Consider the following 15,842-nt stretch of genomic DNA (forward strand, 5'->3'; position numbering starts at 1 on the left):
TTACTCGCTTTTCTTTAATGCTGTTTGTTGTGTGTAGAGGCTGTAGGTGTGTGTGTAGGTGTGTGTGTAGGTGTGTGTGTAGACTGAGTAAAGACGGGTACCTGTTGCTGTTCCAGTTGTGTCTTGTGTCTGCTGATGTTGCCTTTCTCCAGCAGCTGTTTTTGGTTCTTCTCAAACTCTTCCTTTCCCTGACAGATCAACACACAGACACACAGCTGTTACACCACTGTTACACATCTCTCTGTTTCTGGATCAGTAGACAAAGAAAAGTAATGATCTGTCTCCCTCTAGTGGTGACTGACAGACACTGCAATCACTTTGAGTTGAAATCTATCGCTTATCTGTAAATCTGTAATGACATAGTGACTCTGAAGGTCAGTCAGCTGGATAAGGAAATGTTTACTCAAGGCTAACACGAAAGCTTGGAACCATTCAATAGTGAACAACTATTCATAGTACTCTCAGATACAGCATCAACTAACACACAGTCAAACAGAGTGATAGCAAGGAGCTTTACTGCATGTCTCTACAAATGGGTATTGATAACCACTCTTGTCAACTTAACAATCATTTTAGTTTGAGTTAAAAATGATTTGTTATACTATAGTTGTACTGATAATGTTGGTCCGTGCTAATTTCTATTTTATAATTGTTAGTTGGTAGACTATGTAAAGTTTTAAGTGTTTATTGATTGTGTAGATCAGGGGTGTCAAACTCAATTTCATCGCGGGCCACATTAACATTATGGTTGCACTCAAAGGGCCGGTTGTAACTATATAAATATACATATATCAAATAATGTATTATATGACATTATTGCCTCTGAATTGGATTATTATCGGATAGGATAATAACTTAGTAATTAACTACGTCTGAAAGCAGAAGTCCAGGGCAAATAATTGCAAGTTTCTTCATTGCGCAAGTCACAAAACAAAATGCATTGTGGGACATGTAGTTTATGGGCAACCTGCTTCTGTAAAGTGGCATGTAACCGTATAATAAACATTATATTCTTTGCAAGCTCTTGCAGGGCCACATCAAATGAAGTCGCGGGCCAGATTTGGCCCCCGGGCCTTGTGTTTGACACCCCTAGTGTAGATGGATATAAGCTAACGGCTAAATTGGGCACAAGTCATGTCTTCTCTTTTTAAAATCAATGTATTTTGTTGCATGGCCCTTGTTTTATAAAGACATGATGTATAAATATTTGTTGGAAAGAAAGAAGAAAAATGAAAATAAAATGTCGACACAAATAAAGTATTAAGGGCAGCTCACGGACTCTGCTCCAGTGCAACACATGAGCACATGATGTGAGTATCCTGACTGAAGGTGTGTGATCAGTTCATTGCTAAAGTAAGTAACATGAAACTATCTTTTTCTTTCTGTCTGGGCTTTATGAAAAGTGTGTGTACCTGTAAATGTACATAGTCGTAGTCCTCCATCCAGCCCTCCTCTGTGCTCTCGTACGGCCGCTCCATACCCTCCTCCTCCTCTGCAGCTGAGAACTTCGGCGGCGAGGGGAGGGGTCTCGACTGAATGTGCACCTTCTCCCCTCCCTGATAGCTCCCACTTCCTGATCCTGTCATGTGACTGCTGATCTCTCCTGGGATTGGAGGAAGCGGAAGCTGCTGCTGCTGCCGGTTGTTTCTCTTGAAGAGCAGCGAGGCGTTGCCGTGGAGGAAGGAGGCCAGCTGCTTGGCGTCGTCAGGGATACCTCGAGCCGTCATGATGAGCCGATCTAAGTCGTCCCCTCCTGGTGGCGGCGCTGCGAGCCCAGTGTGCGACCAGGAAATGGCGTCCAAACCCTGACTGTGCTGAATCAGACTCTGGAAGACCTCCTCCATCTTCCCCACCTGACGGAACAGCTTGGTCTGCAGAGAGCGGTCCGTGGCCTGGGCGGAGTTAGCCACCGCGCCCCGGGCAAACTCCAGGAAGTCCCTCACCGCAGAGCGCACACGGTCAGCGGCCTGGTGGATGGCCGGGAGGTTCCCCTCCAGCTGAGCAGAGCTTCTCCAGTTTCCTGTGATGAAGGACATCATGAGGGACACGCTGGACTCCACGGCCTGCTGCAGGCGGGACAGGCGCTCCATGGCCTGCTCCAGGTCCAGGATGAGGGGTTTCCCTGGAGCAGAGCCAGGAAGTGAGGAGGATGAGGAGCTGTCTCGGACTGGGACCATGTCCAGGGAGGAGGCAGAGTGGTTGCTCCGTGTACTTCCTGTGCTCGAGGCAGAGAGACGCTTGAAGGACAGGCTGAGGTCCTCACTGGTGGACTGGGCGTCACGCACCACCTGGAAATACAGCACATCTGGATTAAAGCAGATGCTAACAAGCTAGGCTAGCAGTGTCCTGTTTGCGTATTTAGCTAACAGGGTTCATTACATCAGTACAAACTATGATTATTACTTTTATATTTATATGATTTATTATTATTTACTTTTGGAAATGATTGCAATGTTAGTCAACAAATACTAACTACATGATAATGTAAAAGTTGTAAATGTTCAACAATTTTGAAATAAATGAAAGCCAACTCAAAAATGTAGACGTTGACTTTAATTCAATGTATTAAGTAAACAGATTTTCACATAACTGAAGCTGTATGGATGTGTGTGTGCTGTGTGGATGTGTGTGTGCTGTGTGGATGTGTGTGTGCTGTGTGGATGTGTGTGTACATCATGGGCTAATTAAGAATCACCAGCACAGCTGCTAATAGTTAGCTTAGTTTGAGGGGGAGAATATAGGGAGCCGCAACTTTGCCCCATGACAAATATGAAATGTATACAGAGTATTATTGTAATGTTGATAGTTGCACACTTCACTAACTCTAAAAATGTGTCACTGCCCTTTAACTGTCCTACCTGTGGGGGCACATCGTAGATGTTGTTATCTCCCCTCTCTCCCCCTTTCTCCTCTCGGTCCCGGGGGAAGTCATACACGTCCTGGGCGGAGTGCCCCCCGCTCCGCAGGCTGGCGGGGATATCGTAGATGTCCTGGGGGTGCTGACTGACCCCGTCCCTGTCGGCGCGGTAACGCTTGTCAGTCAGGATTGGGGGCGGGACATCGTACACGTCCTCTGGAATGGGCGGCTCGTCGTCGTCGAGGAGATGGTTGTGCGGGTACTGGCCGGGGGGGGCGGGGACTGGCTTGAGTTTGGCAAAGTGAGGTGGCACGTCGTAGGTCTCCTCTCTGATTGGATGAGGGTCAGGGACATCTTTACTGACTGAGGGGGGGAAGTCATAGACCTGAAGGGAGAGAGGGAGAAATATTTCATTGTTATACAAATGTTACGGTTTGTAAACACACAGCATCAAGGCGTACTGCCTCAACGACAGAGATACAGAGAGAGAGACCTAATGTCAGTTTTAAATACTAGAGCACAAATAAACAGACCCTCAGAGGAGCCGTGTGTCAGAGGCGATGATTAAAACAAATGATTTTAGAACGAGTCTTCATAACACATTCTTCTCCCAGGAAAATGCTGCATATTAGTCCTTTAAATTGACGATCAATTTATATCATATTTTATAAACATCGCAGTAAGGACACAGTACGCCGTACACACACATGTACAGTACATCTTCAATTTGTCAGTATCAAGCAACTTGTGAAGTACATTTGTGAAACACGCACGCACGCACACACATACACACACACACGTCCTTACCGTCTGCTGTGTGTGCTTGTCCGAGCCTACTGGGGTGTCATATATATCCCGACCAGTAGAGGGCCCCTTCACCACCATGGGAGGAGAGTCATACACCTGAACACAGAGAAAGAGGCACATAAATAAACATGCTGTTACACACGTCACACTGAAAACACACAAACGGACACACACTGGACACACACACACGCTTTTTTTAGGTAACTTAATTCAGTTCTGACTCTTCCCTGCAGATACCCATCCTGCAGTCATTTGTCAACGTTACACGACTGTATAATAAGCCAGATGGGAGATGTAAATGAGTGTTGTTGTTGGTACCAGATGTTCTGATCATTTCATCACAACATTTGAGAAGAAGCTGCTTTCATCGTGTTTCTTTACACGGTGTCATCTAGGGTAATGGTGACATAAAAACAGGCACACTGATTTATTCAGGAAGTTTGTTAATCATATAATTACTGAATGAGAAAAAGAACCTGATTAAAATGTGAGAGGAGCCTTATCAACTGGCTGACAGGACTCAGGACACATACCTATCTGCTGGCTCATGTGAAATGGCTGGTGCCAGTACACAGACACAGTGTGAGAGGAGCTAACGAGTCAGAAAACAAAGCTTAAATGGTTGAATGCCTCACATCTACTGCCTTTGTCTCTCGCGGGAGGGAGAGGACATGAAGAGCTAGAGAGGAGAGGAAGGAAACACAGGTGCAGGAAGAGGATTAGAGGAGAAGAAAGGAGAGAAACAGGAGCAGGAGGGAAAGAAAAGGGAGAAAGGAGGGGAAGAGAGCTGACCCAGGAATGTGAAGCAGTTTTGGTCACATGATCACCTTGATATGAAACCTTTTGAGTAAGGTTGCAGTCGAAAAGTATTATTTGTTTGGGAAGGTCCCTAACTGAGTTAAATAACATAGAAGAGGCAGCCATGATAAGAGCTGTTTCTCTCCCACACACTCTCCCCCCTGCCTGAAACACCTCCATTGGACTCCTTATCCCTAACATTATGACATCACTATGTAACACTCGCACTTCTATTGGCTAGCGCTCCAACACATTGGACGTGATAGGCTAAGGTGCAATAGAGCCGGCCTGCGCCCCAATCAGATCTCTTACATTTTCATTAATTACGTTATATTTTTCACTGTCGTCCAGTTATTTAGCCTGTATGAAACAACATGATAAGAAAGCACAGGGGCAAGTATCTAGATGCACATTTAGTAATCCATCTACCACAAATGGTCGTTCTTCTTTACCATGGAACTAAATCACATTGCCCAAAAAAGTGAAGTCAGATCCTCTTCGGGTGTACTTTCATAAATCCTGATCGATTCACCTTCGCATATTTCTTTGAGGAATGGTGGTAAGGAAAAGGACAAGGCAATTAGACCGCTCCAACGTGTCTATCTATTAACACTTTATTACTCCTCGCTGTACTTCAATCAAGCTCGCTCTGTGTCTCTCACACTGTACGGACACACACACACACACACACACACACACACACACACACACACACACACACACACACACACACACACACACACACACACACACACACACACACACACCACACACACACACACACACACACACACACACACACACGCACGTCACACACACACACACACACACACATTAGGTTAGATCCTCAAACTAGCACCCGATGTATAGAATCCTGAATGACTTTTGAATATAGCGTGAGAAAGATGAAGATTCACAGCCCTATCCATCAGCTCCATTCTCCTACTAACGTTAAGTCCCACCTGTTTGTATGTGTGCACGTGTGTGTGTGTGTGTGTGTGTGTGTGTGTGTGTGTGTGTGTGTGTGTGTGTGTGTGTGTGATGACTTGTTATGGTCAGAGTCATCTCCCACACAGCAGACATTTTGATGAAGAGCCCGGTGTTGTGGTGCGTTCATTCTTCAGAAAAAGCCCAGCAGCTACATCTGTTATTACAGCCACACATCTTCCTCCTGCTCTTTCTCCTCTTCTCTTCATATTTCCCATCATTCATTGTCATTATTCCTTACTGTGCTCCTCCCCCCTCCTCCTCATCCTCCCGCCTCTTCCTTCTCCTCCTACTCCAGGTTTCATTTTGCTGTGGCTGTATGCGAGTGACCTTTCTTTCTTGGTGTATCAGCAACATGACTTTCTGCTACGTACATTCTGCCTGTGTGTGTGCGTGCAAAGTGCCTGCTTATTAAGCAAGAAACAGTATGTGTGGAATTACACAGAAATAAACTGACCTATGCGTGTGTAATCAAATGTAAAGGCCCTAAAGGCGAACACACACACTGACCTGTGTGTTGTACTGCTGGCGGGTGGGTGGGACGTCGTAAATGTCCTGCTGGCCCGGGGGCTGATGTCTGGGTGGGACGTCATACTCGTCCTGGTCTGATTTCAGTGTGTCGTACACATACACCTGTCCCACCCGGGTAGGAACCACCACCTGGACACAGAAACAGAGCAGAGGCCGGTGAGTGACTGAAGAACAGCATCAAGTTATATAGTTCACATTTATACTGCAACAATCTGTTTTAAAGATAATTATTATTGATATCACCAGAAATAAAAAGTTAATTAATCGTTTAACAAAATTACAATAAACTCCTTAAATTCCTCTAAAGTGAGTCTTTCCTCATCTTTTCTTAATCCCATAACATTTTTCACTGAGTTTAAGGAAAAGTGGTTAGCAAAGTATATAGGGAAATATGAATGTAGAAGGGACTATGGTAGCCTGCAAGGGTCACAATGCACCACAAAGTCACCTCTCAATTTACTCAACTAAAAGGCTTCTTAACCTTTCACTGAGAATGTGCTGCTGCTTCCTCACACCGAATGAACGGAGACTGAGGGTTGTCTGGTCTCATTAAAAGCGCGCTGCTCACACACAGGCAATAAAAACAGAGCAGGGGACCTGTCCTATTCGTCGTGGGAACCAGGCTGACCTATTGTGTGCCTGTTTAAACTGAGTATTATACGCTGTAAGTGTAGAGTCAACCAGCCAGCCTGGGAAACCACAACAGCTGTGCTATACAACACATACACAGACACACACAAAGACATACACACACACACACACACACACACACACACACACACACACACACACACACACACACACACACACACACACACACACACACACACACACAAGCGGCCACACACATGCACACTGTAATTTCCACAACATTTCCATGTCCTGGTTTATATGACCAACACCAATTGCTGTGTGGCCGCGCCTAAACACCTGCTAATGGAATATTATTTTTTATTAGCTAGCATGCTATTCAGTGGAAGTAATTGACCATTGCCTGCATTATAAACACTCTTGGTTTACAAGCTTACTAATTTACTAGTTTCAATTTACTATCAGGAACATTAACATGAAATAACTTTTGTTTTGAGAATTCTGTAAATATCTTAAATGTTTTTACTTGGAGCAAAACGGTAGTGGAGACAACATTCAACACATTTAAAATGCTTTAATGCTAACTGCTCCTTTTTACATTTCTATATCATAACATGATTCATAGCGATGTGTATACAACATATCAAATAATAGGTTGATGAAAAGTGTTATTAAGAGCTGCTTTTTATGTTTGTGTTGCCAACATGGTAAGCTAACTGTAGCTAACTGCTTCCTGCTTTAAACTCTGAAGCGAGTGCAGAGAGAAGATAATGAATGCTTCTAAACTTAGTGGGGATAAGTGGACAACAACAAAACTGTTTAACTAAAAGGAAAAACAAAAACTCTAAATAACACATTCTATAGCAGATGGAAAGTGCTATTTAGAGCTGCTCTTTACACTTGTCTTCATGTTGAGCTAACTGCAGCTAACTGCTAACTTATTTCGTCTCTGAAGCGGATGCAGAGAGAAGAGACTGGTACCGCTTTCAATCTGGTTGAGGATAACGAGACCAGAAAAACCTTTTGTAACTGAAAGTTAAATATATATCTTGTCAAAAAAAAATATGACAAAAGAAAAATCTTATGGATGATCTGGTATAGAGCTAATATGAAGCCACGCTTAAAAAAACACTTAACCCCCCCAAAAAGTACATTTTATCAAATGAGCTGTACAAATTATTCTATAATAAAGTGTGTATCTTTAGATTGAATGATTGATTATGTTATGATAATTTCTGAACAGACTTATTGTGTCGTATCAGTGTGTAGAATCATTGTTTAATCACCAGCCTCCAGCTTTGATGAATGGAAGCTCTCTGATAATATTTGCTCGGCTCCCCAGCTGTCAGAGGGACGCTTTGTGTGAGACAGACAGAGACAAATGATATAACCATCCATTTGACAACCTGCCGGCACTAATCTGCCTTCATCTCACCCGCTTTTTTATTCTCTCATCCACACCAAGGGATTTAGGTCAATGTTTATTTTCTTAGGGTAATCGTTTCATCACCATGCAATAAGAACATATCTGTTAATTCTCAGTCTGCGTCACACTCCTGTAAACACACTTTACCTCATTGTCACAAAGCTTTCAACAGTATTGACGACATTTGGCTAAGTGCCAGATGTGTCCTCTGCACTGAGACACACACACACACACACACACACACACACACACACACACACACACACACACACACACACACACACACACACACACACACACACACACACACACACACACACACACACACACACACACACACACACACACACACACACACACACACACACATATTGATGACCCAAGCTATTGATAACCTGTCTGTGTGCACCCTAGAGGATGGACACACACGTATACACTAACACTAAGTGATCGGTGTATCTATGTGTGTCTGTGGTTGTGTGCGTGTGTGTGTGTGTGTGTAAGGTTTAGTAATAGTACGACCAGCTGAGACGTTTAATCCCTTTAGGAGATCAGAGCTATGGATCAATGGTCACCACCAGAGTTAACCTGTCTGTGTCATGACTGTTAGCTAATGACATCATTTCATATTAGCATAACTTCCTATGTGCAATGTGCTTTTTTATGAAATAGTTTATTTGTTAAACTCAATTAAAGATAACATCTCCATCCTCAATAAACAGAGAAATAAGGTATTTTCCTCAACCTTTCACAGAACTGCTTATACTGTAGCTTTCATGCACATACGTAAGAACTGACTTAAACTGATGTAAAGTATGATTTTGAGAGAAGGTTAGAGCATTTCAGACAGTCCACTGATTGCCTGACAACACCAACATTCACGATTTAAGACAACAAGTCAGTGTGCTTGGGGGAGTATCCAATTGAAAAACAGCTATAGCCCTACACTCAAGCCCAACCTCATACAAGGTATTTAAGGAGACTTTGTTCTTGTAACTTTTGTATTACTGTATTACATTGCATTTAGCTGACGCTTTTATCCAAAGCGACTTACAATAAGTGCATTCGACCAACAAGATACAAACTTGAGGAAAACAGAATCATATAAGTACATCAGGTTTCATAGAGCCAAACATTTAAAGTGCTACTCAACTGGCTTTAGATAAGCCAGTCCTTTGGTAGTATATAAGTGCTTTGTTAGTAATTATATCGCTTGAAGTGGAGTCGAAAGAGATGAGTTTTCAGTCTGCGCCGGAAGGTGTGTAAGCTATCTGCTGTCCTGATTTCAATGGGGAGATCATTCCACCATTTTGGAGCCAGGATAGCAAACCCACGTGTTTTTGCTGATGGGAACTTGGGTCCCCCTCGCAGTGCGGGTGCAGGGAGCTGTTTAGCTGATGCAGAGCGGAGTGCACGTGCTGGGGTGTATGGTTTAACCATGTCCTGGATGTAGGAAGGGCCAGATCCATTCACAGCATGGTACGCAAGTACCATTGTCTTGAAGTGGATTCTAGCAGTTACTGGAAGCCAGTGAAGTGAGCGGAGGAGCGGCGTGGTGTGGGAACATTTTGGAAGGTTGAAGACCAGACGAGCCGCTGCATTCTGGATGAGCTGCAGAGGTCGGATGGCACATGCAGGTAGACCAGCCAGGAGGGAGTTGCAGTAGTCTAGGCGAGATGACGAGAGCCTGGACCAGAACCTGCGTCGCTTTCTGGGTCAGGAGGGGACGTATCCTCCTGATGTTGTAAAGCGTGTATCTGCAGCAGCGGGTTGTTGCAGCGATGTTTGCAGTGAAGGACAGTTTGTTATCTAGGGTCACACCCAGATTCCTTGCAGTCTGAGTCGGGGAAACAATAGAGGTGCCGATGTTGATTGTTAAGTCAAGAGTGGGACAATCTTTTCCCGGAAGGAAAAGCAGTTCAGTCTTGTCAAGGTTGAGCTTGAGGTGGTGAGCAGACATCCACTGAGAGATGTCAGCTAGACAAGCAGAGATGTGTGCGACGACCTGGGTCTCTGAGCGGGGAAAGGACAGAATTAATTGGGTGTCGTCAGCGTAGCAGTGGTATGAAAAACCATGCGGGCTAATGACAGATCCGAGCGAGTTTGTGTACAAGGAGAAGAGGAGGGGACCAAGAACAGAGCCCTGAGGGACCCCTGTAGTTAATTGACAAGGGTCGGACCTGGACCCTCTCTAAGTTATCCTGTAGGTGCGGTCTTTGAGGTATGAGGTGAGGAGGGAAAGTGCAGTGCCTGAAACTCCAAGTTCTTGGAGAGTGCGAAGGAAGATCTGATGGTTCACCATGTTGAATTCAGCAGACAGGTCCAAAAGGATGATGACAGAGGAGAGGGAGGCTGCTTTAGCCATGTGCAGTTCCTCAGAGACAGCAAGGAGGGCAGTTTCTGCCTTGAAACCAGACTGGCGCGGATCCAGAAGGTTGTTCTGATGGAGATAACAGGAGAGTTGTTTAAAGACTGCGCGTTCAAGTGTTTTAGACAGGAACGGGAGGAGAGAGACAGGCCTGTAGTTTATAACATCAGACGGGTTGAGAGTGGGTTTCTTTAGGAGAGGGTTTACTCTTGCCTCCTTGAGACTGTTTGGAAAGTGACCAGAAGTTAGAGAAGTGTTGATGAAATGGGTGAGAAACGGTAGAATATCAGGAGCGATAGTCTGAAGGAGGTTTGAAGGGATAGGGTCCAGAGGACAGGTGGTAGGGGCGGGCAGAGGTAATGAGGGTAAGAACCTCACTTGGAGAGAGAGGGGAGAAGGAGGTTAGTGTGTTGGTGGAAGGAAGGTCTGGTGACCCAGCGGTGAGTAAAGGTGAGTCAGAAAAAGAAGAGCGAATATCATCAACCATTTTTTCAAAGTAGTAAACAAAGTTGCTTGTACTTGAACCAGAGGGTGCGCTAGACTTTTTCGCTGCCCGTCATTTTGACGGATTGGATCGTAAAACTTCCGTCAAAATCCAGAATTACCCGTCGGCCTTTACACAACTCTGACGGGGGGGGGGGGGGGGGGGAGGGACAGTTCACATGCGCCATGTTATGCATGGCTGCTGCACCTCGCGGGAGCGTGCACAGCATAAAGCCAAAACTCACAGACATTTCAATGATTTGTACGGCACAGTTAGGTTTGGAAACGGTATAATTTCCTTTTGGAGGGCATGCATAACACGGCATAACACCGGAGCCTCGCTGCGGGGAAACTTTGGCGCTGTTCCGAGTTTGTTCTAATCTGTCAAAATGACGGACTGCTTTCAGATTTGTCCGTCATTGTTAAAAAAAATCCGTCATAAATAAAAATATTCGGTTAACGCGACCTCTGACTTGAACAGTATTATGCTGATCCTTGCCATGCTCTCAGCCTTTGTTAGGATGTTACCTCTCAGAGTCTTCCAGTGCACCTACATGTACTATGAGCATTGGTTCTGACTGAGAGCCAGCTGTATCCTGTCCCTGAACATCCTCTTCTTCCCCACAGAACTCTGGTCTGGGCACGGCTGCATACTTTCAAATGTTCTGACCTACATATCAAAGAAGATTCTCTGTGTTATGTTCTTGGAATAAATCAGTGGCCTCATAAAAGCTGAAGCTTCTCTGACCTACCAACAGTCAAATGCCTTACAGTCACACATTTATTTATGAGGATCCAGTGAAGGAAAATTCCTCTACAAGCACATATGCTCACACACGATGACAGAGGGCCATGTGTGGCAGAAGCTGGGATGTTCACTCTTTTGTTCCATTTATATGATTACGTCAAGCTGAAGTCTTTGTTCAACAGATGACCTTTGCTCCGAGCTACATCCCTCCTTCTTCCCAGCAGCACCCTCCACCCTCTCCCTGGCTTCCTCTCCTTCTCTCTCTTTCTCTATCTCTGCTTCATGCCGATGAGAAATCAGGGCGTGGGCTTCAGGCTGCAAACAAGCAGGGGGAAATGTCCTCCATGCTATCTGCTGGTAAAAACAGCACATTCTCTAAGGAAGCCCAGTCCTCCAGCTTCAAAATTACCATCAACCACATGGAGAGAAATATACTTTCTATATATGTAGCTGCAGCTGAGAAAAAAACCTGTACAGCACAGATGTGAAGTTAAAAGAGAAATGTGGTAAAAATAGAGCGAGGCCTCATTACAGGAGAGGGTTGGGTGGTTAGACTGAGGACATGTTACTTGAATACTCAATTCTGATTGGTAGATTAGAGGATTTAGGGACCTGTTCTAACTGCTAAATCAAATCAAATCAAGTTTTATTTATATAGCACATTTTTAAACGATTTTTGGTCGAGCCAAAGTGCTGTACATATAATACAAATACCCTACAGTAAAGACGCTTTACAGCAAATACAACAGCACAGTTTGTGCAGAATATCAGTATGAGAAAACAACACCCTCTGTCCTTAGACCCTCACATCGTACAAGGAAAGTGCTATTACACTATCTCTCTGATTAAGGGACCATGTGCAGTCATATCAATCTGCAGAAAGAAGTCCCATCATTCAAACTTCAGCTGTGACCCAAACATTAGTATTCCTCCATCCCAAAACAACATGGAATACTTTTTAACTCTTATTTCTATATTTGTAAAGCGCACAAAACTTTTGATTTAAATTATTAATTAATTTAGTAAGTAGATGTGTCATAAGCAGGATAATATCGCTGCATATATCCCTTACACTGTAATACTTACACACTTATAGTAAATCCTCATCGGGAAATATTTTTTTGTTTATTTAGAAAAATAGTTCTTCTATTTTATGATGTTCTTCAACTTTTTACACAGGAACAAATATTTATACATATATAAAAAAGAGAGCAGAATAAATAAAGAAACATATTCTACGTATGAGTTGCTCTATATATCTCGTTTTAAATCAATTAATAATTTTTCAATAGCGTTGCGTTGCATACATAACGTATACAAATGTATACATAGCAGCTGCCTGTATGTACACATATCTACAGTATGTGCATGGGGAACATACATGAATGTATTAGCATATATACAGTCATGCATGTGTAAGTGGTTATATGCACATTTGTGCACATATATGCATTACAACTACTCTTAGTCAGATTGTATCTGCTGTGTCTTGCTCCAGTTCCATGCTACAGTGAAACTATTTTAGACCTGTGCATTGTTTATTAAATAGAACATTTTCATTTTCCTCTTTTCTAATTTGCTCTGTTTCACAAAGCAACACTAACACGCATATTAAATGTTAAAGAGTTGGCTCACTGAAATAATAAAAAGACAACATTTCTCTGTTCTTTCCTAGTCATGCAGATAGTTTAGTTTTATGCATAGTTATTATTTTATAACCCTGCTACTTTGGATAATTCAGAGTTCTCCTTGGGAATGAGTTTGTTCCAATAAAAACAGAGATATATGCTGCTGCTTATTCTTTAAATGACGTTTTGTCTATGCTTTGAGCAGAACACAACCATTTTAATTCCCCTTTATTGGATAGAGACAGAAATCTCAGAGATTAAACATTTCAAATAAAACCTAACCTACCATGAAAAACTGTAGTGTAAACAACTTATACATATAATTTGTTTATTGCTTAAAGCCCGGAGTAAGATGAAAAAAAAAAAACACAAGGGAAGAAAGAATTAATGAAAGATGGAGCCACAGCCTATGAGGGGCCGTGTAGGCCAAAATTCAAACTAACCTCGCACACACACTACTGAAAACATCTGGCCTTGCACACACACTACTGAAATACTCTCACATTCACTACTGAACACCACACACACACACACACACACACACACACACACACACACACACACACACACACACACACACACACACACACACACACCACACACACACACACACCACACACACACACACACACACACACACACACACACACACACACACACACACACACACACACACACACACACACACACACACTACTGCAAATTAACCTCACACACATGCAACTGAAAATTAACCTCACACACACTATTGAAATCCCCTCACATTCACTACTGAACACCTCACACACACACAACTGAAAACATTTTACTGAAAGGTTCTCAGTAGGGAATGTACATGTGTTTCACCTATGTGTGTGAGGGGGATTCTTGCTGTAACGGAAGTCATTGTAATGAAACGGAACTAACAAAGAACAATGCTGCAGTGATACAGTAGGTGGCGATAATGCTCGTCTGGTTGCAAGTCGCCATTAAAGAAGAGGAAGAAGAAGAACGAAACAGAAGGTTCAATTCAGCATGGATTTATAGAGAAACAGCACCGCAGCCGTAGGCTGGACCCCGGACCGAGCGGTCTACAAACTGAGACGGTCTGGTCTATCAAGGTTTTCTTGTTTACATCACCTGGCGCAGCTCGTGAGGTGGCCCGCTAGCAACATGCACAGCTGCAATAAGCTAACAAGCTAACTAAGCCGAAATTGATCCAGAACCTTTCCTTTTTTTGTTTTACCATTTAAAGGTCCCATGACATGGCCATTTCTACTGATCATAATTCCATTGTTGAGGTCTACTAGAATAGATTTACATTGTTCAATGTTCCAAACTCACATTGGTTTCTCACAGCATCTCTGTATAGTATGTGTATTCACTCTCTGTCCTAAACGCCTTGTTGGAGCTGTTGTTTAGAGCGAAATGAGGCATGGCTAAAATGCATGATCTGTTTAGTATTTTGAAAAAAAAAACTTCGCAGACATGTTTTATATAGGTATGGCCCTACAATATATTATTCAAATATAGCATGATAGGTCCACTTTAAACAATTAAAAAGACAAAATCAACTACATTTATTGATATACCAATATTTATTTTTGGGGCCTCTTCTTCTTTTAAATTAAACTTTCAGACGTGATATATTGAAATACAGTAATAGTATTGTTTATTTAAAAAAAAACTGAGCCACTCCTTACAGTTAACTTCATATTTCTTATTGTCTTAAGCATTTATTACACACATTTTCCCCTCTTATATTCACAGTGTGGATCAGCGTGGAGTCCAGAGAGCTGCAGAGACTTTGGGAGGAACCTCAGTGTGACGGATGTCCTGTCTGTGGGTTTGGCTGGAGAGGACTGAGGTGGAGAGGTCTTTCTCTGGGAGGAGGACCAGGCCTGATGAAGAAACCAACTAACTGCATCTGTGAGCCCATACTGGGCACAGCTGTCACAAACAAATGATGATCCTGTTTGACTTTGTGTTCAAAATAAAAGTGTAGTTTTTTATTGAATGTCCTGTATTGGTCTTTAATCTGATATCAGCTTTTCATTTTCTTCTTGCCCCTCGGAGAAAACGGTGAGGCAGTTGGGTCCTTCAGGTATGTCCTTTCCTAACAGAAATTACAAGAAACCTATGACATTATTGAAGAGCAAGTGTGTTATTTATGAAAGAGGTTTGTTTATTTAGCAGATGTAGAAATAGTATTTTTTTTTATTTGAGTGTTTTTTTTAAAAATTCATCACTTTGTACTACAAAGATAATCAGATTATGAATGAACAGTCTGCAGTTAATCAACATTAAAAGATATGTTATTATTAAATAATATTCATCTGTTATCAGAACTTAGTGTAAATGTAGAATCATGCTGTTCGGTTGTCTCACTGCAATAACCACTTTTACCACGTCTTTTACAGACAATATGTAGAGACAAATGGTAGCAATTCTCAAATACATTGAAATGTGAAAACTGACAGAATAATCATGTTGTTTGGTGAAATCGAAATGTAAATGTTTGCAAGGAAAGAACACTCAACTTCCTTGATGTGTCAGTATTTAGTCGTGTTTAAAGGAATGTATATCAGTGTATTATAGTCGTTAATTTATCTATTTAAACCAGAACGTTTCTCGATTCT

The 15,842-nt window shown here is 42.7% G+C and overlaps 1 protein-coding gene across 3 annotated transcripts in view; it reads right to left on the bottom strand.

Annotated features, from left to right (window-relative positions):
- Window positions 1-15,842, bottom strand: part of bcar1 (BCAR1 scaffold protein, Cas family member) — a 116,531-nt gene that overhangs the window by 1,779 nt on the left and 98,910 nt on the right. For all 3 annotated transcript variants that reach the window (XM_034196271.1, XM_034196278.1, XM_034196261.1), the window contains exons 3-7: window positions 5,960-6,109; window positions 3,665-3,760; window positions 2,859-3,242; window positions 1,413-2,288; window positions 102-188 (exon numbers count right to left, since the gene is read on the bottom strand). In XM_034196271.1, coding sequence (XP_034052162.1) covers window positions 102-188; window positions 1,413-2,288; window positions 2,859-3,242; window positions 3,665-3,760; window positions 5,960-6,109 — 1,593 coding nt within the window. The remainder of the gene's footprint in view (window positions 1-101; window positions 189-1,412; window positions 2,289-2,858; window positions 3,243-3,664; window positions 3,761-5,959; window positions 6,110-15,842) is intronic.

This window comes from Gymnodraco acuticeps, unplaced genomic scaffold, assembly GCF_902827175.1.
Source record: "Gymnodraco acuticeps unplaced genomic scaffold, fGymAcu1.1, whole genome shotgun sequence".
Taxonomy (NCBI): Eukaryota; Metazoa; Chordata; class Actinopteri; order Perciformes; family Bathydraconidae; genus Gymnodraco; species Gymnodraco acuticeps.